The 23,229-nt window shown below is 33.3% G+C and overlaps 2 protein-coding genes across 8 annotated transcripts in view; both read left to right on the forward strand.

Annotated features, from left to right (window-relative positions):
- The window catches only part of LOC148940519 (uncharacterized), a 134,015-nt gene that overhangs the window by 36,608 nt on the left and 74,178 nt on the right, over nt 1–23,229 (forward strand). The window lies entirely within an intron of this gene.
- Nucleotides 274–1,205, forward strand: LOC148940520 (uncharacterized). Its single transcript, XM_089105521.1, has 3 exons — nt 274–415; nt 460–622; nt 782–1,205. The coding sequence occupies exons 1-3, from the start codon at nt 274–276 to the stop codon at nt 1,203–1,205; spliced, it is 729 nt and encodes a 242-aa protein (XP_088961647.1).

Genomic DNA, 23,229 nt, shown 5'->3' on the forward strand with positions numbered 1-23,229 from the left:
TTAGCGTAAGGAACAATTATAAAAAATACCTCGGCTCATTATTCAGTACCAAAGGAATGAAGAATTCGTAACAAAATCAGAATAACGTTTTATGTTCACTGTTATAAACTAATTACCTATAGAAGAGTCATCGGAAATTAATGTATGTAGCTCTGTAAGGTAAAAATTGTCAAAAGAGGAATAATTTATTTTGAGTAAATTTTACATTATTTTAGTTTTCCCTGTGGGAGCATTCTTTGATAACGGTATCATGTGGAATGTGAAACGTCTAGCATGCCCGGTGTGACAAGAATGTGGCTAAAAGCAAAATTAAATTTCAATTATCAACGTGAGCTATCAAGTAACACTAGTGTTTTTGCTGAAGATAATGTAGCAAAAGATCAGAATTTTAATTGTGAAGAAAAATCTTTCAAGTGTAATGTATTTGAAAAAATATACCGCCAAAAATCCATCTATCAGATCATCAAAGAACTCATTCTGGAGAAAAACCTTTCAAATGTGATATATGTGAGAAAACATTCAGCCAGAAATTCAGCCTATCATCTCACCGAAGAACTCATACTGGAGAAAAACCGTTCAAATGCAGTATATGTGAGACAACATTCAGCCAAAAATCCCACCTGTCTATTCATCAAAAAACTCATACGGGGGAAAAACCTTTCAAATATAATATATATTGGGAAACATTCAGCCAAAGCTGCGCCCTATCTTATCATCAATATATTAATACTGGAGAAAAGTCATTCGAATGTGACGCATGCAAAAAACGTTTTTGTTCTAGTTCCAATTTAAAAATTCATCAAAGAACTCACACTGAAGTAAAACCTTTCAAGTGTGATATATGTAAGAAAACATTCAGCCATAAATCCTCCTTATCAGATCATCGGAGAACTCATACAGGAAAAAAACCTTTCCAATGTGATATATGTAAGAAATGTTTTCAGTCAAGTTTCGGTTTGTCTTGTCATCGAAGAACTCATAATGGAGAAAAACCTTTCAAATGTGATATATGTGAGAAAACATTCAGACATAAATCCAATCTATCAACTCATCGAAGAACTCATACTGGGGAAAAACCTTTCAAATGCGATATATGTGAGAAAACATTCATCCAAAGCTCTGCTTTATCTTATCATCAAAATACTCATATTGGAGAAAAACCTTTCGAGTGTGACGTATGTAAGAAATGTTTTACTTCTATTTAAGATTTCAATAAACGTCGAACAACTAATACTGAAGAAAAACCTTTCGAATGTAACTTATGTAAGAAGTGTTTCACTTAGAGTTTCGATTTCAAATTTCATTAAAAAATTCATACTAAAGAAAATCAATTCTATCGTGACGCATGTACGAAATCTTTTAATTAAAATGTCAGGTTAAAAACTCATCAAAAAACTCATTCGGGAGGAAAGCCTTTTGAGTGTAATCCATGCAAAAAAAATTTTATTTCAAGTGGCGGTTTAAAAACACATCAGAGAAGCCCTTCTAGAGAAAAGTCTTTCAAATATAATATATGTGAGAAAGCATTCAGTCAGACATGCACGCTATCAGCTCATCAGAGAAATCATGACGGACAAAAATCTTTGGAGTGTGATGTCTGTAAGAAATGTTTTACTTCTAGTTCCAATTTAAATATACATCAAAGAACTCATTCTGGAGAAAAACCATTCGAGCGTGACGTATGTACGAAATCTTTTACTTCTAGTTCCAAGTTAAATAAACATCAAAAAACTCATACTGGAGGAAAACCTTTCGAGTGTAACGTATGCAAGAAATGTTCTGCTTCTAATTCAGATTTAAATTATCATCAAAGAACTCATACTGAAGAAAACCTTTCGAGTGTGACTTACTTAAGAAATATTTTACCTCTAGTAAGAATTTAAAATATCATCAAAGAGCTCATCCTGGAGAATAAAAAAAACCTTTTAAATTTGTTAACAATCAATAAACAATCCGTTTAAAATCCGCTGTAGCTTATCATCATTAATCTCCTTTTGGAAAAGAAGTTTTTGAATGTTAAAAACATAAGGAACATGTACCCCAAGCTTCATTTACAATGCATACGTGTTAAAAACCGATCGACTATGATCTTTGTATGTGAGAATTCTTTTACTTCAAGCTGTAATTTATCTTATAGTGAAAAAACTCAAGGGTCAGTTGTACAACTCGTATTCTATGCATTTTCAGTGTTGATTTTGTGTTGTGTTCTATTTGACTATTTGCTGTTTACTGTGAAATTAACCAAAAGTATAAATTTCAATTTTATTGAAAATGAAAAAAGAAAGATATTCTATTTTCATTAATGCCGGTTAATCTTCTGAGAACGTGTTATTTAATATATTTACTTCAAGCTGTAAATTATCTTATAGTAAAAAACTCAGGGTCAGTTGTATGAGTCTATTCTATGCATTTTCAGTGTTGATTTTGTGATTCGGACTGTTTGACTACTTGCTGTTTGCTTAGAAATTAACCAAAATTATAAAGTATGATCCTGTGTAAAAAGAAAATATATTCTTTTTTCAGTAATGCCGGTTAATCTGCTGAAAACGGGTTCTTTTTTATATATTTGAATTAATACGTTTAACGCTTATTTTTGTTTCACTTTAGTGTAAACCGCTTGAAATATTAAACTTAGTGTCCATGTATCAGTGGGATCTTACCACAAATGGGTCCAAGGACTGATCAAAATGTTTTAGTTGGTGTATAGACTCATTCAATATGGGCCTTTCCCTATATTATAGAGCATTTTGATATATTTGAATGATTCCTAAAAACGAATGTTTTAGTGAAACCAGAGCTTTCTTGAGTTTTTTAGAGATTTAACATAGTGTTGAAAAATGTATTGATTACATGGCTGGTAAAAGACTTTTGAGGGTTTTCCAGTTTGTTTTCCTATTTTGTAGGGTTTGTGGCGTCGGCCGAAAACAGGAATGGCCGCCCTGTGGCATGTTCGAGACAGGTGTGATGCGGCCAGGTCACTTTTAAATAAAAATGAATTCTTGTCGAAAAGGGGCATGTTTGAGAGCTGACGTCAGAAGACTTGTTTTGTTTCTTAAGCTAATACGAAAGTGATGACATTAGATTTTCGTTTTTTTTTCTTTCTTTTTTGTTTGGCACTGAGGACGATCTGGCGGAGGTCCTTGTAAAAATATTTGCTTGTTTCTTCGTCATCATAGTTTCCCATTGGCTGACAAAATCCTTGTTTTCTCACCTGTTTTGATTTTATTTTTCATATTATTATTGTCTTTCCTCTCTGAGTTTCATATGTCATCTTTAGCCAGTATGGTCTTAGAATGTATTTAAATATAAAGTATTTTGTGTTAGTGATCTGTAAGGAAAGAGCGACTCGGTCCAACCGTAATCGAAACAAAAAAATGAAATTTATTCCTCAAAATCCACGGGCCTGATGAAATTCACCTTATTTTTGACAAAGGAGGAAACAACTTTGAAATGTAAAGCACGTTATTACTCAGCAAATTAGAGAGCCCAAGTATAGAAGTTTCTAAATTTTATTTACTATCTAATATCCTGCATTTTTTACTAGTAGAAATATGGGTTTATATGTTTCGTTCCCTAGGCCCAGTTTTAGCGAACCAAACCTAAAAGATTAAGAGAAGGCTTGTTTGATCGCTAATCACACATATTATTGACCTTTAAGTATAACCAAAGATTGGAGGATAGCTAGCACATGTTCCATGACTCTTTTTACTCCTATGATAACAGATTTTGGAATTATTAATTTGATTTAAAAAATAGAAAGGTCCAATAATTTATCTTTGGAGAAGAAATGATCCCTTATAGTCTCAGAAAAATGGACTACAAGTTACACAGTTTGCCCGCCGTACACATATAGTATTTCTGATCGCAGAATATAAAAATTTTCATTATGGGAAGCGGTATTTTTTTGTGGGAAGGGGGTCCTTGAGGGGTATGAAAACCTTCTGGGGATATGATTTTCCATGGTAACATACTGGAAAAAATCTGCGGCCAATTTCATGCAGTAACTGTGAAAGAATTTCATGTCAAAATTTGAAAAACAATCAGAAATTATATTTATAAAACCAAGATTTAAGCTTAAGAGAAACAAGAGCCATTTTAAATATGAGTGGAGCTGCTCCTTTCTCAACCCTTGCTCTTTAAGCTAGTTAGTTTTCGTTATCGTTCTACGACTCGTTCCTTTAGGAATGAGTCATAGACCACAAGGGCCGTTGATTTTGAAGTATTTTTAAATGACATGCTTTTTAGAGCAAAGAGCGAGGATTGAGGATGAAGCTGTAACAGAATAACCTCTGTTCATTTTAAGTTTCAACCTTGCTCTTTACTTTCAGTTGAAAAAAGTTGTGGTTTCATTTGTTTATTTAATAAAACCAACCGGTTACTAACGCCAAATTATAACGTGAGGGGCTGTGGAGTTCAAAATTTAACAGTAAATAGCCGTCAATAGGGCCACTTGATTAAAATTTCCCTTTGAGATGCTTCAGATGAATAGCAATCGTAGGCTGTGGGGTGGGGGGTGACTAAGTCTAGGAGAAGACTCGCTGAACCTAATTCTCTGTCCTTTTGGTTTTAAAAGTTTCAGTATGGGAGGTCTAGTGAAAAACTTTATACTTGAAGGCTAAAACGGATAATTAAAAAAAGTTAAATTTTTGTTATAGCCTTAAGTAAGACTTTGTTCTCAAATTATTAGTAAAGATTGGTTTATTGAGGGAGGTGAAATATACATTATTTTAAGACGACCTTGAATAAAGTATCAATAGCGATATTGAATTATATCATAGGGGAAAAGTGAGTTTTGTAAGTGGAAGTACTGAGCTTCTTTAAAGCAAAAATATTTGTCATCGTAAGTTTTAATAAATTAAAAAAAAAACTAAATAGAGCATGAGGTAAAAATCTAAATGACGTATAACGAAGTGAATTGTTGAATGAAATGAACGACGCTTATCAAAAGATAATTGAACCAGAATTGTCTTGCAAATAAAAAAAGTCAGTTACAAAACTCTAGGTGTTTTATGCTAGTTTGTTTTTTCCATTAAGACTTTTTGTTATTCGTGTCATTTTAAAACAATAAAATTTGTGGTTTGTTTTGGAGCAGAACCACTTATCAGATCATTTGTAATTCTAATTTTTCTCAACGTTGCAACTATAATCTTCTCGGCGCATTTTTGGCGTTTAATATCTTAGATGGTTTTCAATTGTGGATGTTCTTATACTCGTTTAGTTAAGGAAGTTTTGCTCTGTTATTTTGATAGTTAATAAAATGGAAAAATCATTTTTAAAATAAAACCGAGCCATTTATAAATTTTAATTGTAAAGCTAAAACTTCACTTATCCTTTGCCACAGTTGTATTAAAGCTATATTTAGCAGTTTGGTATTTTATAAGATAAAACAGTAGGTTCGAATCATTATACTGTTTAGCTGATTTATTAATAATTGTTCCTGTTATCAACTAGTTTTTAATGTTACTTTCATCCAAAGAGCATGTCCTTGCTTGTTACTTTTATTCATAAATATTTTATTTATTTTTCACAAACATACAGAAAAATTATGCGGAGAATATTTGTAATTTGGAAAATATCGATTGGACTAGTAATATTACGAAAAAGATTTTTCTCGGTTTTGCTTTTTTAGTCAAAACTATGTATTTTTATTTACAGGAATAATGTTTAGAGAAATAAAGTACGTGCCAAAAAAATATTTTGTGTTTTTTTGGAACATGTATTTAGGAACATTTAATTTGGCATCCAACGTCATTACCTCATAAAAAGACTATTTATATCGAATGCAAAACAATTTTTGTCATATCTATAGTCTATTAGATGCTGGATACATACAAAAATTTATTTTCTTTTTTATTCCCACAATATGAATTTAATTGAAATGCAAAATTATGGAAAAAATTTCTTTGTTTCAACCAGTAATTCCTGATCTGAATATCTTCCAAAAATGTATTTATATTTGAAAAATAGCCCTTATAGATGGCATATCTTACCAAGCATGTAACCCGCGTATTTCATTGAACGAATTTACTTTTGTTAATGTGACCCATATATTTGTTCCGAACATATGATTTCGTAACTTTATTGTCCGTTTTGACAGTTCATATTTAACCAAATAAATCAAAATTAAATAGAGATTTAAACATAATAAAAAAGCAAAAAAAGTGCCATAGCTTCTTTATAGATCTTTGCTAGGCAAAGGACAATATTAAAAAAATGTGAAATTTATAAAATTTCAGATAGTAAAATTTCACTAATATCCTTCGAAACCTTTAGCCATTATTATGCATTATTTCGTTCTTGATTCATTCTTTCCAGTAATCTTCTAGGATCTTTCCGAATCCCTATGTAGTGAAAATATTATTATTAATTAATTAAGTGCTTCAATAGTATAAGAACCTAAATTTAAGATTAGGTAAAAGTCTGAACACAATGCAGCCAAGTATATTTTTGATTTAAATTAACAACGGTTATCAAAACATAAATGAAGAGGGGTTGTCCTGCAAACGAAAAGGGTCATGGTTACAATCTTTAAAGCTCTTTATGGTAGTTCGTTTTTCACTATAGGAATTTTTGTTATTTGTATCTGTTAAACAATACAGTTTGTGCTTCATTTTGAAGGAGAATCAATTACCAGAAAATTTGTAATCATAATTATTCTCAAATTTTCTCTTGCTCTTTAGCCCAAGCAACGAATCTATAACTATCTCAAAAAAATTAACTACTGATGTTTTCATATATTTGTGCTTAGGCAAAGACGGAGCTTTAATGGAAACCAAAATTCCTTTCTCCCCAAAATATACATTTTATTTTGCAGAATGATTCTGAAGTAACCCATAGACAACAAAGACTAAATAGTAAAGTGACGATCTAAAAGTGTTCTGTTTATTGTTTTTTTTTTTCTACTAAGATGTATTTTGGCATAAGGGCGTATAGACAGAAATTCTCATAATCCAGATTATCATTTTTTGTTTTGTTTTAACGTAAAATACAACTAATTTTAAATTTAAGAAAGTATAATCTAGGAGAAGCAGCAAAGACTGCCGCATTCTGAGATGAAATAATGTTATAAAAAAATTAAATACTCTAACAAATGAGCAAAATAAAACTTTTCTTATCACTATTACTTATTATCTTTCGATCGAAGTTCCTAAATCCAAAATGTTTTTTATAGTGCCTTATATGTTTCAATAATATCATATGAATTTAATTGGAGGGGGGTAACGCAAAAGTATATTGAGGTCTTGTTCCATTGACGGAAAGTTAGAGTAACTCAATAACTGTTTTGTAGCCGCTTCTCTCTGTTGTAAAATTGTGTTTAATCTCATTACCTCTGTTTCACATTTTCATGCAAAAAAATGCATTCCTGAATATTTAACATTGTAAGAGATTGGATGACTGTATTTGAACCAAAGCGCGATATCTGATATAATCTTAGAGTACGAAGAACATCAAACTTCAAGCTTTTTTTCCTCCCCGGGTCCATCTTAGGTCTAATCTGTGGTTTGTTTGGGTGGTTCCTTGAGTCTTAGGCAGTTTCCTTGGGTGCATTATAATTGTTCCTACTGTTGGCATTGGGCTGTTTTAACATTATCAAGGTTAGAATCCTTGCTTAATGCTTAACCAAACAATAGTATTTTTAAGTAAATTAAGTCTTATTCAAACAGAAGCATTATTAGGAGAATTTTTCAAGCGGACTCGTCCGCAAGAAATTTTAAAGGGGGGATTTTCAGAGAGGATATAATTGTCCGGAGGGAATTTTACGGGGGGGGTGGGTGGTAGTTTACATGGGATAACTTTTCAAGAACAAGTTTCCCGTGAATGAAGTGAAGTGGTCATTAAGAGAAAACCAGATTAAACGGCATTATTGGAAAAATTATCAGAATATTAATAAAAAAAAAGTAAGGAGCAGCCATAAACTGGAAACAACGGAAAATTGGTTAATACGTTAGGGAGTTTAAATATTTGTCCAAAATTTTTGTGAGCGACACCCTCCACTAACATCCTAAGATAACATTAGATACAGGATGTGGGAGTAGAACTTTAAGGTTCAATCTGGTGGTGCTGATCACCATCTCAAAACCCATCAGCCAGTAAATGCAATGGGGGGATGAAGGCTCTCAATCCCCTGCTTCCTCACACCTTTTCTGTTTACCTTCCCCAGATTTCTCCAGGTACCCATTTACAGCTCGGTCAACTCTGGCTGAGCTTACAGAGTCACGCCACTAAACCCCGTCCCAAACCAAATAATTGGGTACACTAAGATTCGAACCCTCACCCTCTCGGACAAAGAATCCTAAATCTAGCGCATAAATCCACTCGGTTAGGAACCCAAAGGGTATGTAGTTATGATAAAAAGATCTTTTAAAAGGACCAAAAACAACTCTACAAAATAGCCCGGTCTCTTGGAGAACGGTAAATATCGAATTTTCACCCCCCCCCCCCCCCACCCCCCTTATCCATCGAATAATTCCTGTTTGGTTTTAGTCTTAATGCTGATCCTAATTTTCATTTGAAAAATCTTTTCTTTAATTTAATTTATACAAAAAGAATGGACAGTTGATAGAATAGAAATAAGCCAAAACTAGAAATTGAATCTTGGAATATGGCCATGTATTGCACTTTTTTGACAACCAACTTTTAGAACAACGGCAATTATTTGAACAATTTAGAGAGCATTAGCTTGAAGAAGTAAGTATCCTTACAGCTAGTATTGAAGCTGAAGGATCTCTTGACATATTAGGTATTTTTGGCAAAGTAAACCTCGTGTTTATAAAAGTCCCAAAGTTAATATTAACTTTGTCTTGGGGATGGGGGGTCTTCAAAATTTTAATTACTACAAAAGCTAAACATCATTGAATATACCTTGCAATACATTTAGGCTGTATTGCTTGACGTCAATAAGCCACTTACTGTTGACCTACTACACCAAACATATACAATATTGCTTTTTGGATCTTTGGGAGAGGATACCAATTGACACAATAGGTAGCTGTTATTTAATTGCTATATAATTAATAGAAAAATTTGTGAAACTAAAAGAAAGGCCTTTTTCCTGTGCCCCTAGATGCTTTCATGGACATCAATTAAATCTGATCAAATTGGGTTGAGTGTTTCGTTTTATTTACTATGTTTTATAGCACAGATAAAGGAATAGCATTACAACTACCTCTTGATATGTTATAAATCTTTCATTTACAAAGAAATTGAACCTTAGAGTAATAAAACAGTGAAACTTGAACAGTAAATAAATTGGATCAAAGAAACAGCAATATTATAAATTTGGTATGTCTTTCTTATAGTCAAATTTTATAGAACATAAAACATACGCATTTTTTAACGTTAATAAATAACTCTTAATATGACAATATTAATTAAATCTGCTTATTCCAAAAAGTTCATTAAGTGGACACACACTTTTGAAAGCATCGTGGGATCTATTGTTTCATTGCTCTAGTTAATTATGGAGAAATGAACTGTATAAATAATGCTTAAAGTTAGCTCCTTAGAATATATAGCTTTTTAAAATAAAATCCTGACAGGGTAAAAAAACGAACTAAGATATGATTAAGCCTAAAAACAAACAAAAATAAGCCGTACAGCTTTTTTTTCCTTAGAATTGATAGTAAAAAGCTAAGTAAACGTAAACTCGTTCATCTGGAAATTTGAAGGATTCTTTATAGTTTGGACTTGAGAAAAAGCTGTCCCTGGTCTTTCTACCCTCTCCTCTGTCTTATATTCTTTTCCCAAATCACTGTTTTCGGTGTGGCACAGTGCAGTAGATTCACTTCTATATTATAATTGGTACAAAAGGAGGATATGACCCCTCTGATGGCACCGTTCACTTTTGGCTTCTCACAAAAAGAGCTAGGCAGTTATTTTCATTGATTGGCTTCAAAGTTATAGATAAGAACGATCAGATTTTGATGTGCATTTGCCTCTACGAAAAAACCCCATTGACTTTGGCTCTGCGAATACAACCAAATTCCTCTTGTATTTAACATAAACAGGGACAAATATTTTTTTTCGTTTGGTGAATAAAAGAATAAAATTAATTTCAAGAGTGCTTTTTTATACAGCTTTTTTAAAGGCTTGGCTTTCAACTCTTTTGAATCTAAATTTTTGTTTCGGAACGTGTCTTTGTTTTTTATGATAAAAATACTGTTGGAACATACCCTTGAAAAATTTATGTCGCAAAGGCAAAACGAGAATTCATTATTAAGGTAACTGGTATTTTTAATCTGAAGCAAAACTACACAGGATGACCATTTAACAGAGAGCTAATTGTAATGTCAACTCAAAATTAAATGGTCATAAAATAACAAATTCTTCATTTTTATTCTTAAAAATGAAAAACAAAATGGGAAAAATTTTGGAAAATTATTACTCGCAGTCTCCATTATAGCAAACTACTCATAGCAACGGGCTGTAAGTACAGAGTGAAACGGCTGAATAGTAATCGAAATTCTAAGAAAAAAATTTGATAACAATAGATTCAACAGAGATTTGAATATTCATGTTTATTGGAAAAATGTAAGGCTCATTAAGTGTAATGATACCCATTAAAAGCTAAGAGCCAGTAAAAATTTGTCCTATGTCTGAAAGAGGGAAAACGACACAAACAGGTTATCTTAATGAAAATTACACCATCATATTCAGCATATCAGATAACTCTCCTTTATAAGATTCAAGTCCCTATATACAAAAACACAGAATTTTACATTTTTACCACAAGAAAAATCACGAATGAATGTTGCTGTATTTCTTTAATTTCTTCCCCAAGGGTGACCGAATTAAAATCCTATAAGCTCGGGAGACGGTTCATATACCTTTGATGCCAAAAAAAAATTGGCACGATATAATCAACTTCGTGACAAAGCTGTTTTAAAGTATAAAAAAAAGTGGACTTGCCCTTATCAAAAGTAGAATACTTTTGGAACTCCATTTGAAAAGCCATTTCTTGGGCAAATCTCAACATTTTGACGATCTTGACAAGCCAAATTCTGCTTCAAATTTGACATCTTTCAATTCAAAACAGCTAGTTGCTCTTCCCTTTCTCAAACAGCAATATGTTCATTAAAATGAATAAGATCAGTTTCTTTATAATTTTTTGGTACGATGAAATAATGATATTGGGCATTAATTGCTATCTAATAATCGAGCTACCACTATTGCTACCGGGGTTTTGTTGGGGTGATTTGACAAAAGGGGCCAAAATTAATCGACTACTAAATAGTCGGCCATTTCTGTTGTGTTTTTTGTGATTATTATTGTCTTTGAAAAAGTATTTGATGCGTGCAAATAATTTTTGCACAGAGCAGGAAAGACCCTTCCTTGGCCCACTAGTGCTACCTGGGTTTTGTTGGGGTAATATGAAAAAATGGGCTAAAATTTACCAGCAACTAAATAATCGAGCATTTCATTTGTGGTATTTTTCAAACTGTCAATGAGAACTGCGTCCTAGAGAATATTTATGGCGCTTGGGTCGGTTGCAACTTGACCAAGAAGCATCATACTGCTCTATTTTTGGTATTATCGTGTTTGAAAAGTATGTGATGCGTGCAAATAATTTTTGCTCAGAGCAGAAAAGACCCTTCCTTGGCCCACTTGTGCTACTTTGGTTTTGTTGGGGTGATATGAAAAAATGGGCTAATATTTACCGACAACTAAATAATCTAGCATGTCCTTTGCGGTATTTTTCAAACTGTTAGTGAGAACTGCGTCCTAGAGAATATTTATGGCGCTTGGGTCGGTTGCAACTTGACAAAGAGGTATCCTACTGCTCTGTTTTTGGGTATTATTATTGTGTTTGTAAAAGAACGTGATGCGTGCAAACAATTTTTGCACAGAACCTGGAAATACCATTCCTTGGCCCACTAGTGCTACTTGGGTTTTGTTGGGGTGATATGAAAAAATGGGATAATATTTACCAACAACTAAATAATTGAGCATTTCATTTGTGGTATTTCTCAAACTGTCAGTGAGAACTGCGTCCTAGAGAATGTTTACGGTTCTTGGGTCGGTTGCAACTTGACCAAGAGGTATCTAACTGCTCTGTTTTTGGGTATTATTATTGTGTTTGTAAAAGAACATAATGCGTGCAAACAATTTTTGCTTAGAACAGGAAAGACCCTTCCTTGGCCCAATAGTGCTACCTAGGTTTTGTTGGGGTAATATGAAAAAGGGCTAAAATTTACCGACAACTAAATAATCTTCAATGGAGTATAGGACTTTTTGCTACTGTATATTACCTCTAGAGTACCGTGGACAAACTAGGCAGACGATTCAATATAAAGAGATTTAGCGTGCTTAGCCATAGTGGAGTCAGATATAAATAAAAGGACAAAGTTGTTAACTAATGAAAACCCATTTGGCAATAGTATAGAAAAAAGAAGTTTTGGTTCGAGAATTATTATATTTTAAATTAATCCTTACTTTGATTGTTATTTTCTCAGTATAACATTCATATCTAAAATCACCCTGTTGTCACTGTGTCCCTTTTGTCACATCACTCAAGTTTCAAAGGTATACTACGACATGTTTCATACCAGCTGTTTCTTAGATATTGCTGCTGTATCCGTTTGACAACCGTCCCTGCATGTAATAGGACCAAACATGCCCCTTTTCCCAGTTAACTCGCATCTTGCATGTAAACAACGAGTCAATTATATAACTTACAACGCTTGTCCCAGGGAATACTGGGGTTTTTATTATCCTAGGAGGCATAGTTATTTAGCCATTTCGAATTTTTTGAAGAAGAAGGTCATCCCAAAATTTTTATCAGCTATCTTTGGGAGAGGACGTCTAAAAAGGGAATGAGAGAGAAACTGGTTGCCTTCGGATCACTTTTTAGCATCAATATCAACTTGTCTTCTAAGTTTATACCCTTAACCGTTCTTGAGATATTGCAGATATATGCCTCCTTTTCCTAATGATAAATCCTGCATGTAAAAAAAGGCAAACTACATTATTTACAATCCTAAGGAGTGTTGGGGGGCATTACAATGTTATCCATAATTGAAATTGCAAATTCAAACGTACAACGGTACTATTGATATGCCCGTACCTTAAATCATATCTAGGTTAGGCCTGGGTATGATTTGGAAAACAATCAGAAATTAAATAAAAAAAAGAGCTTTTCAACTGAAAGCAAGGAACAGATTTGAAGCTTGCTCCTTACTTTAGTTAAAAACATTTTCTATTTGTTTACTACATTTCATGAAACTTCAAAGTTTTACGAATACAATACTGTTTTGATTTTGATTGATTATCGAACAGTTCGTTATAATGAACTGTAACTGACTTACAGAGAACTGGCTCATTAGTAACCAAAACTCTAAAAAACGGAATTTTGTTTCCAACAGATGTATCAAAAGAACTGACTTATTATGCTGATTCCAAATATATTAGTTTTATTAAATTTTGTCTTACCCATTAAAAGCTACTGGTCAGAAAAAATTTGTCCGATTTTCGGAAAAAAGGGGGAGAGACCCCCTCGAAGTCATATAATTTTAATGAAAAACACACCATCAGATTCAGCGTATCAAAAAACCTTACTGTAGATGTTTCAAGCTCATATCTGCAAAAATGTGGAATTTTGCAATTTTTACCAGAAGAAAAATCACGGATGCGTGTTTCTTTGGCTCTTTGCTTTGTTTTTTTTTTCACCCGGATTGATCGTATCAACCGTGTAGGCTTAGAACGTAAGGATAGAGCTCATTCTAATGGAAATGAAAAGTTTTTGTGCCCTTTTTGAGACTATAAAAATGGGAGGGCAACTAGGCCCCTTCCCACCTCTCTTTTCCCAAAATCGTCCTTACAAAATTTGGGGATAGCTATTTTCTTCAAAATAGTTGAAAGGCCCAATAACTGTCTTTTGAGATAAAATGACCCCCTACAGCCCCTGGAGGTAAGTTTTTAAGTTATAAAAAATGCCCTTTGTTTTATTTGTTATTGGGAAGTGTGCACACCTTTTTTGGCTTGGGAGGGGACGGATTTTCTGCCGGGAGAATTTTCCATGTAGAGGACAGCTTCCAGGGGGTGAAATTTTCAGAAGAAGTTTTAAACTGGGTGAATTTGCCAGAATTTATATACGAAATTTCTTTATATGTACGCGTCGTTTAATTTTACGCGTCGAGATGTTAAGGGTAATTGTCCGGGGTAAATTTACGGCAGGATGGAATTGTCCAGAGGATATTTCTATGGGGAGTGGGATTTCTCCGTAGAAGTGGAGCCAGGTATCCTGGCGTTATTTACAAAACGATCAGAAAAAAGCAAGTTTATTCAACTGTTTTAAGTTCTAATGTTGCTCCTTACTTTCAGTTGAATTTGCTTTTTTTATTTTCTTTATTTAATGAAGCTTAGAGACAAACAATTTTCTAAAGAAAATCGAAAACGTATGTCAAATAAATTAAAAGTATTTAAAAATGAAAAAAGTAAGTAGCAACAAAAAACACACAAAACAATAGCCTACTTTTAAAAACTATTTTTACTCCAACCAAATCAGATAGAAAAATGTTTGTGGAAAACTGGTTAGGGTTTACTCAGTCACAAATCAGAAGTTATATTTTCCTTATTATGGATCACTATCTATTGATGGCAGCCAAAAATGGGGCAACAAATATTTTTCCATGGTTTTTCCCTATTCTGCTCTCTTTCCTTTGGTTTCTTTAAAATTACTTTATAGTCCCAAACTTCAGGGGGGGGGCATGCCCCCTGCCTCTTCTTGTCGGTGTCCATGTTTAACATGCCTGTTAACACTCTCCAAACTTTAACCTTAATAACCTTAGCCGTTTTGGATAGGCTCAGGATCAAAGATTTTCCCTATTTCTAATGATAAATCATGCCTGAACCAAATGGGCAAATAGCATAATTTGCAATCTCTATTCCAGGGCTGTGAGGAGGAAGGGAGGGGCACTAAATCCCTAGAGACAATACTAGTTTCACAAAAATAAAAATTTCAAAATTTTGACTAGTGTTGAGCGGATAAAACTAAAAACGGACGCGGAGGGGGGAAGGTGGCTGATCACCCTCAAATCTCGCATCAGCGTCTCCACAGTTTACCTTGAAAGTTTCAACTTAATATCCTGAGCCGTTCCTTACATGTTGCTGATAATCTCTATTCACAACCAACAAGCGCACATTGTTTTGATCTTGTCCAACCTCACTCTAAACGGTTATAGGCGTTTAACCCCAGAAAAATCCTCCCCCGGAAAATACCCTCCATGGAATATACCCCCTTTCCCCCGGAAAATACACCTGCGGAAAAGACATCCAGCTAAACCCCCCTCCTCGGAAAATATTCCCCCGGAAAATACCCGACGTGAAAAATACCCCCTGGAAAATACCTTCCCCTCCGTGGAAAATAAGGCTTTCCAAATTTGAGAATTTTATTTGAGTTTTTTCTCCGTAGGGGAAAGAAGTTTTGGTACTTGTGTATTATGGGCAATTCACTCAAGTTTACGCTGTGTAAAACTCGAGAACAAACTGGTTTCTTCGTTATTTTTTTTTCAGCTTAGCGCGAGACCAGACAAAGACAATTAACAGAATATATGGAAATAAACAAAATATATCCATAAATATTTCTCACAACTCTATTTTTTTAAACAATAAAAATTGTAGCGTAAAGAGCGAGACGGTGAGGAGGAGACAGCCCCTTTCGAATTAGGAAAAATTTCTGTTCGTTTTAAGTTTTAATGTCACTCCTTACTTTCAATTAAAAAAACTTGTTTTTTTATTTAATTTCTAACGTATATGAAACCATCGTACCTACCCCCACTTCAACAGTGACTCACCCCCCCCCCTCCCTCATTTTACCTGTTACGTAAACACAGATCGCCAAACATAGCCTAATTTCATTGCAAAAAAAGCAAATCAACTTGATTTAATCCAGTACTGCTTTGGTGTGCCATTACTTCTTTTACAACTGTATAATATAAAACATGGTTATTCATACTTTTAAACTGGAGCTTGAAACCTCGACGGTAGGGTTCTCTGATATGATGTATCTGATAAATATATTTTCAGTAAGATCTCGTGCTTTTTTTTGGCGGGGGTCCCCTTTTTCAAAAATTAGGCAAATTTCTCATATTTTGGTTTTGGGTGTGGAACAACAAACTGAAAGGATTTTATATATCTAGAATCAGCATAAAAGCCAATACTGCCGGTGTAGTAATTAAAAAATACTGACAATAACTTCCAACTCCTAATATTCCAATTTCTACGGTATATACAAAATGTGACCATTTGTAAACAATCTTTTAAAATATATTTCTCGTATTAGTTTTGAAATGTAATTTAGAACAGAAAATTTTCTCAGCTTTTGTCTGCAAAAGAAAATGTTGAAACGATTCACCCTAGGGGAATAAACTAATCGACGCCAGAAGTTTCCAAACTCACGGAAACAGAGTTAGCTATTAAGCTGAATATATCCATTTATTCCCAAATGACTTTCACTAGCTTTTTAGATTTTAAGATAGGCTTTTTATTTAAAGATTTCAGACAACCATAAATTTCGTTTCGCAATAAACTTTTACTTTTAGGACGAACCAAAATAATAGTTACCATTCTTGAATCAGTTTCATATGGCAATTTTTTTCACTAGGAAGCTTTTTTCTAAAAAGTGGTTTTTACCATTCGGTTACTATGTTCTGTTGAGTATTATACACAAAATTTGGTACTTTTGTATTATATACCAATCACTCAAGTTTATGATTTGTAAAACTCGAAAACAAATTGGTTTCTTCGTTAACTTAGGAACAAATTTGGGCTATAGATTTGCACATTAGGTGGGGGGGGTAAAGTAAAGTGGGTCAGCAAGCAAAATGTTTTAGGTGCTATTATTATGTATTAATGAAGTAAGAATTGTTTTCTGAATTCAAACTATCCAAAGACTTTACCCCCCCTCCCTTTATGTGAAAAATTTTAGCCCAAATTATGTGTTTTCCATCTACTCTTTCAATTGTCTTTGTCTCGCGCTAAGCTGAAAGAAATTGACGAACCAAAAAACTTTGACTTATTTCCCTAAGCCCTGAAAAACTAAAGTTTAAATCTTTGTCACGGAGTGAGCAACACCTCACAAACCTGTTTTTCAATAGTGATATTTCAATTCAAGCTTTGATATTTCGATGCGGTCTTTCTTTCGTGTGTACCCAGATTTTACACAAGTACCGAAAAAACTTCGTTACTTTTCACTCGAATTCACTTTTCATTAAATTTTTTTCTTAGGAAAATATCCTCAGAAAATACATCTTCACTGAAGAAAAATTATTCCAGAAATTTTACTACCCACTGAAAATTCCCCCAGGCAACTCCATCCCCCTCCGGAAAACTTCCCCGAAAATTGGGTTTTTATTTCCCAATAACAAATACTATCTGTAAGAAATGGACAAATTACAAAACTTAAAAAGGCACTTGATCTTCCAAAATCGTCTAATGGTTTTGTAGTTTGGGAGGGAGGGAGATACCTAAAAAGGTACAATTTAATGCCGAAAAATCCTAGGTCAGATTCAGCCACCATATAAATACAGAATTAGTTCTAAGGTAGAGACGAGATAAGGATGAAGGTTGAAGTATAATCTCCAGGGCCGTAACAAAGATATTTTTTTGGGGGGGGGGAAGTGCAACATAAACAAAAAAAAAAAAAATGCCAAATTGATATCTACTCCCTTATGATTTCTGGGGACATTTCTGGTGTACGCTGTTGCTATGGAACTAAAGAGTAGCACTAAACCCCAAAATGAGCAGAATTTATTCCTAGTGTCTCGTTTCTTAGAGATTTGGCCATGTATATGTCAACGAGAGCAGTCCATGTGAGGCTTTTGGGACTAAGGCTAGTCGTTGGAAAGGGTTCCAACCCAGGCATGGTCGAACGACCGAAAAACAATAAGAAAATAAATAAAAAAAAATTTTTTCAACTGAAAGTAAGGAGCAACATCGAAACTTGAAAAGAACAGAAAATATTTCATATATGATTGAGTTTATCCCCTAGTCATTAGTAGGAACCCATTATTGACTTCGGTACGAAGTTAGCACATGTGCACTGAATATGAGCATGACAATGTTATTGATCCACGAAGGGAAATAGATTTCTGGGAAATTGATTTGCATAATCGATTGGGAATTCTGATGTATTATTAGGGGATTAAGAAACAATATGGCTTCTCTACTTTAGTGTCAGAGATCAATTAAAATTATATTTTTAAATATGGATTCTCTGGTCTTTAGTGTTAGAGATAAATTAATATTCTTTCGAAACCTTGATAGTGTAACTAGGAACACCTTAGATTTTTTCAGAAATTCAAACGAGAAACAAGACAGTTTCAATATGTTTAACGCAAGAAATGATTTCCAGGGAATTTTAAATGGGACATCGCAATAGGATGCCAAAACAAAAGGAACATTCTGAAATTACTTTTAGGGGATTATTTGGGCGAAAACAAAATAATCAAAATTTTAGGGATTTTGTAGGTGAAACAGTTTGAGACATTTTAGAGGATGATTTGGGGAGAAACTCTGTTGTCGTTATAATACACAAGTTCCATTTGAACAGTGTTGTAAGGTCCCCTACCCAAACCCCCAAGGACCCCCCCCAACTTTTTCCCCCCCCCCATTTTTTACACTTTTTTGCGCGCTTGATACACAGAAGGGTCCCCCAAGGGCCCCCCAACTTTTTGGCCCCGCCCCATTTTCTTAATACTTGTTTTTAATACTTTTTTTGCACGCTTGAGACACAGAAGGGCTCACCCCTCCCATAACCTTTTTGCCCCCCCCCCCCCATTTTTTTAATACTTTTTTTTGCGCGCTTGAGACACAGGAGGCCCCTCTGACTCTAAATTTATGGGACCCCTCCATTTTTTTTTTTTTTTTTTTAAAATGGTATTTTTTCAACTTTTTTTTATTATTATTTTTTTAACATGATATTTTTTTTAATTTTTTTTCTACATATCCTCGAATGACATGAAACATACTTAAAACATAAGAAAATCACATTTAATATTTGCACAATTAGTTAGAAGTAACAGTTTTTTTTTCTTAGCAGTAACAAATTTCTTCTAACAGCACCAAGTTGTCCATCAAAGATAAAAAAAAAATGTTCATTATGATAATAAGTTTTATGTCAGAAGTAGCAAGATTACCTTAACACTAACAAATTTTCTCTTCTCAAATTTCTCCTCGAAGTATCAATATTTTCCCTTGATACTAACAAACTTCTACTTAAAACTGTCAAATTTTTCTTAGAAGTATAATTTTTTTCAGTTCATGATAAAAAGGTTTTTGTCAAAAGTAGCAAGTTTTCCATAACACTAACAAATTTTCTCATCAAAGTAACAATTTCTTCCTTAACACTAACAGAGTTTTAGTTACGACTATCAAATTCTCTTAGAAGTAACATTTTTTTGTCAGTGATAAGAAATCTTCTGGTAGAACTACAAAGTTTTCTGTCAAAGATACCAAAATTTTCAGAGAGTAACAATTTTTTCGTTCCTGATAACATGTTTTCTTTCAGAACTAGCAAGATTTCTTTCACACTAACAAATTTTCACTTCGAAATAACGACTTTTTCCTTAATACTAAGAAAGTTTTACATAATCCTATCAAATTTCTCTTAGAAGTACCAATTTTTTCGTTTATGATAACAAGTTTTCTATCAAAAGTAGCAAGTAAACAACTTTTTCGTCTATGATAATAAGTTTTCTGTCAAAGATACCATATTTTTCTTGAAGTAACACTAACAAATTTTTTCAGTGTATTTTCCAGTGTTGTATTTTCCTGTGGGGGTATTTTCCAGTGTTGTATTTTCTGCGGAAGCTATTTTCCACGGAAGTGTGGTATTTTCCGTAGGGTATTTTTCGTGTGGGGGGGGGGTATTTTCCTCAGGGGGTATATTGGTTCGATAAATGTAGGTCTGGAACCACTCAAAGTTGTATATTAAAAGAAGGATTAGACTACTTATTGTTATACTTTCTTATTCAAAATTATTTACTTAGCAATTCCACCGTAGTTTTCTCTCCATACGTAAGATTGTGCATCCAAAGAGGAAGTAAGACAAATGAAAACAGTTCTGTAGGAGAATTCAGGTAATTCTTCCCAAAATATTTAAAATGAAAACAAACTTAGTTTATAATACCATTTATCATACCTACACACATGGGCGTAGGCAGCGTATTGCCTAGGGGGGGAGTCGATAGTGTGATGGTGGGCCTTTTATCAACTGTTTTTCCAACCAATGGTTTTTACATACTGGTAGAATGAAAATTTTACGGTTTAGGGGGGGCAGCTGCCCCCCTGCCTCTCCTCCCACGACCCCAGACTACCCAAGGACAAATATTTTTTTTGAAATTTAGAATAAGTTCTATGTAATGAATGACTTTTATGATTATGGATATGTCACATAAATACAAAAGACAAAAAACTCAATTATATTTAGCTAGCCAAATATTAATCAAATATTTTCTAATCGCCTTGAGATAATCTCTTATTTACCAATAAATTTATTATTTTTAAACAAAAAATTAATCTAAACTTAAAGAATACCGGAGCTGCCCGATTTAATAGCAACCGAAACTCTAAAAAACAGAATTTTGATACCAATAGATATATCAAAAGAATTGGCTTTTTATACTGATTTCAAGTTTATGAATTTCATTACGTTCATTCTTGCCCATCAAAGGTTTCAAGCCTGAAAATTTCTCCTTATTTTCGAAAAAAAGAAGAAGCACCCCTTAAAAATTAATTTATCTTAATGAAAATCACACCATCATATTCAGCGTATTAGAGAAACTTACTGTATTAATTTCAAGCTCCTATCTACAAAATGTGGAATCTTGTAAGGGAGTGAACTTGTCAGGGGAAATTATAAACTGCGTGAATTTGCCAAAATTCTAATACAAAATAATTTTTACATGTCTTGCTTTCTCTTTTCCGTCTCAATTTTACACGCAGAATGAATAAGAGTAATTAGCTTGGGTAAGCTTTCACCGGGAATGAATTGCATAGAGGATATTTCCGTGGGGAGAGGGTTTCTCCGTTGAGGTGGGGCTAGATTTCCTGGCAATATTTAAAAAATAATTGGAAACTAAATAAAACAAAACAATTTTTTTTCTTGTTATATTCGTGAAGGAGCTGCGCCCTCCTTGTCATTTCGCTCTTGAGGTAAAGAGTGAGGTGTTCAGGAGGGGGCAAGTTCTTTCATACACGTAACAATTTTCTTTCGTTTTAGGTTTTAATTTTGCTCCTTACTTCCAGTCAAAAAGCTTCTTCTATATAATTTATAAAAAGAAACAACACTATGTTTTGATTTTTTTTTTCACTCTTAACTTTGTTTTTGCTCAATTTCTTGTACGGCTTCTTCGTTCAGCTTCGTTCAGGGTTGAGGTGTCTTGTCTCTCCTAAATTGGAGGTGATTAGAAATTATATAGGAAAAATAAGTTTTCAACTGAAAATAAAGAGCAACATTTAAACTTAAAACGAACCTAAATTTTTTCATATAGTAAAAAAGATTATGGCAGTGTTGTTTCTACATTAGATTTCCATAATAAAACGAGCAAAGATTAATTTAAAAAAAACAAGTTTTCCCGAGGGAAGGAAAGAGCAAAGTTGAAACTTAAAGCTAACAAAATTATTACTTCAAAGCCTATTTAACATATATCAATCTAACTATCGCAAATAAATCAACCAGCGATATTTTCCTATGTTTGTAAGATTGCAGAAAACTAGCAATTTACTGAAAACGCTAGCTCAGTTTACAATGAGCTCAATTCAATGATTGACTGTCCCTTTGGATTTGAAAAGTACATGTCATGATTATTGTGTAGACAAGTTCGAAGCAAAGAAATCTTGATAGCATTAAGACTAAAGACTCACTTTCGAATTTGAATAACAGCTCCAAATTCCCCATTTTATAGAGATAAATTAAATTAAAAAAAAACTATTTTTTTCTAACTGAAAGTAAGGAGCGACATTAAAACTTAAAATGAACAGAAACTATTCCGTATATGAAAGGGGTTGTCCCCTTCACTAAGCATCGTTCTTTACACTCAAGTTTGACTCTGTCTGAAAACTTTATTTTTTTAAACACTAAAAGAATTTAGTGTAAAGAGCAAGGCATTGAAGAGAGGACAGTCCCTTTCAGATACGGAATAATTTCCCCTATTTTAAAGTTTTAATGTCACTTACTCTCAGTTGATCTATTGAACATTTTTTTATTTAATTTCATAACACTTTTACATTAATACAGCTTTGATTTTTGCTCACTGTAAACGAAGAGTTAAAGTAAAATTTTTATTTTAGTTTTAGTTTTTTTTGGCTAAACGGCTTTCTTGAAATTTTGATTTGAGGTAACTTACGTAACGAACTTCTATATTCATATATTTGTATTACATAAATTAGAGGGTTCACCCCCTATTAAATACCTCGCGTAATATGCTAAAGCTCAAATTTTTATCCATTTTTTTAAGAATGACCCCTGAATCACAAATGCCGTACATTAGGATAAATAGATCTGATTTAAGTAAAAAAAAAACTTAAGTTTTAAGAGCGAGGTAATGACAGTAGGAACCCATTATTGATTCCGGTATAACATTAGTACATACGCACTGACTATGAGCATGACAATTTTATTAATCCGCGAAAGGCACTAAAGTTCAGAGAAATCAATTGGCATAATCGATGGGAAATTTTAAAGTATCATAAGCGGATTAGGAAACAATATGACTTTTGTACTTTCGCGTCAGAGATAAATTTTAGTTATATCTTCAAATATGGTTTCTCTGGTCTTTAGTGTAAGAGATAAATTAGTATTCTTTCGAAACCTTAGATTTCTTCAGAAATTCAAACGAGATAGAAGACAGTTTGAATATTTTGAACGCGGGAAATGGTTTCCTGGGAATTTTAAATTTGACATTGTATAAGGATGCCAAAACAAAAGGAAAATTCTGAAATTACTTTTAGGGGATTATTTGAATGAAAAGAAAATAATGAATATTCTAGATATTGTTCGAGTGGAAAAATTTGGAACGTTTTAGAGGATGATTTGGGATGAAACACTTGGGTTATTCTAATAACCTAGATCCATTTGAAAAATGTTGCATGGTCTCCTACCCAAACCCCCAAGGACACCTACAACTTTTTTGCCCCCCCTCCATTTTTTAAACTTTTTTTGCGCGCTTGACACACAAAGGGCCCCCTCCCCCCAACTTTTGGCTCCCCCATTTTTTTAAATACTTTTTTTGC

This window comes from Artemia sp. Qi Xiang Cuo, chromosome 19, assembly GCF_049724085.1.
Source record: "Artemia sp. Qi Xiang Cuo chromosome 19, ASM4972408v1, whole genome shotgun sequence".
Taxonomy (NCBI): domain Eukaryota; kingdom Metazoa; phylum Arthropoda; class Branchiopoda; order Anostraca; family Artemiidae; genus Artemia; species Artemia sp. Qi Xiang Cuo.

Bases quoted from the DNA above. Each gene is read 5' to 3' on its own strand.
- LOC148940520 (XM_089105521.1), top strand. From the start codon at position 274: ATGCCCGGTGTGACAAGAATGTGGCTAAAAGCAAAATTAAATTTCAAT. The intron at 416-459 runs GTAATGTATTTG...TCCATCTATCAG, and splicing joins TGAAGAAAAATCTTTCAAGT to ATCATCAAAGAACTCATTCT. The intron at 623-781 runs GTCTATTCATCA...TTTTTGTTCTAG, and splicing joins TTCAGCCAAAAATCCCACCT to TTCCAATTTAAAAATTCATC.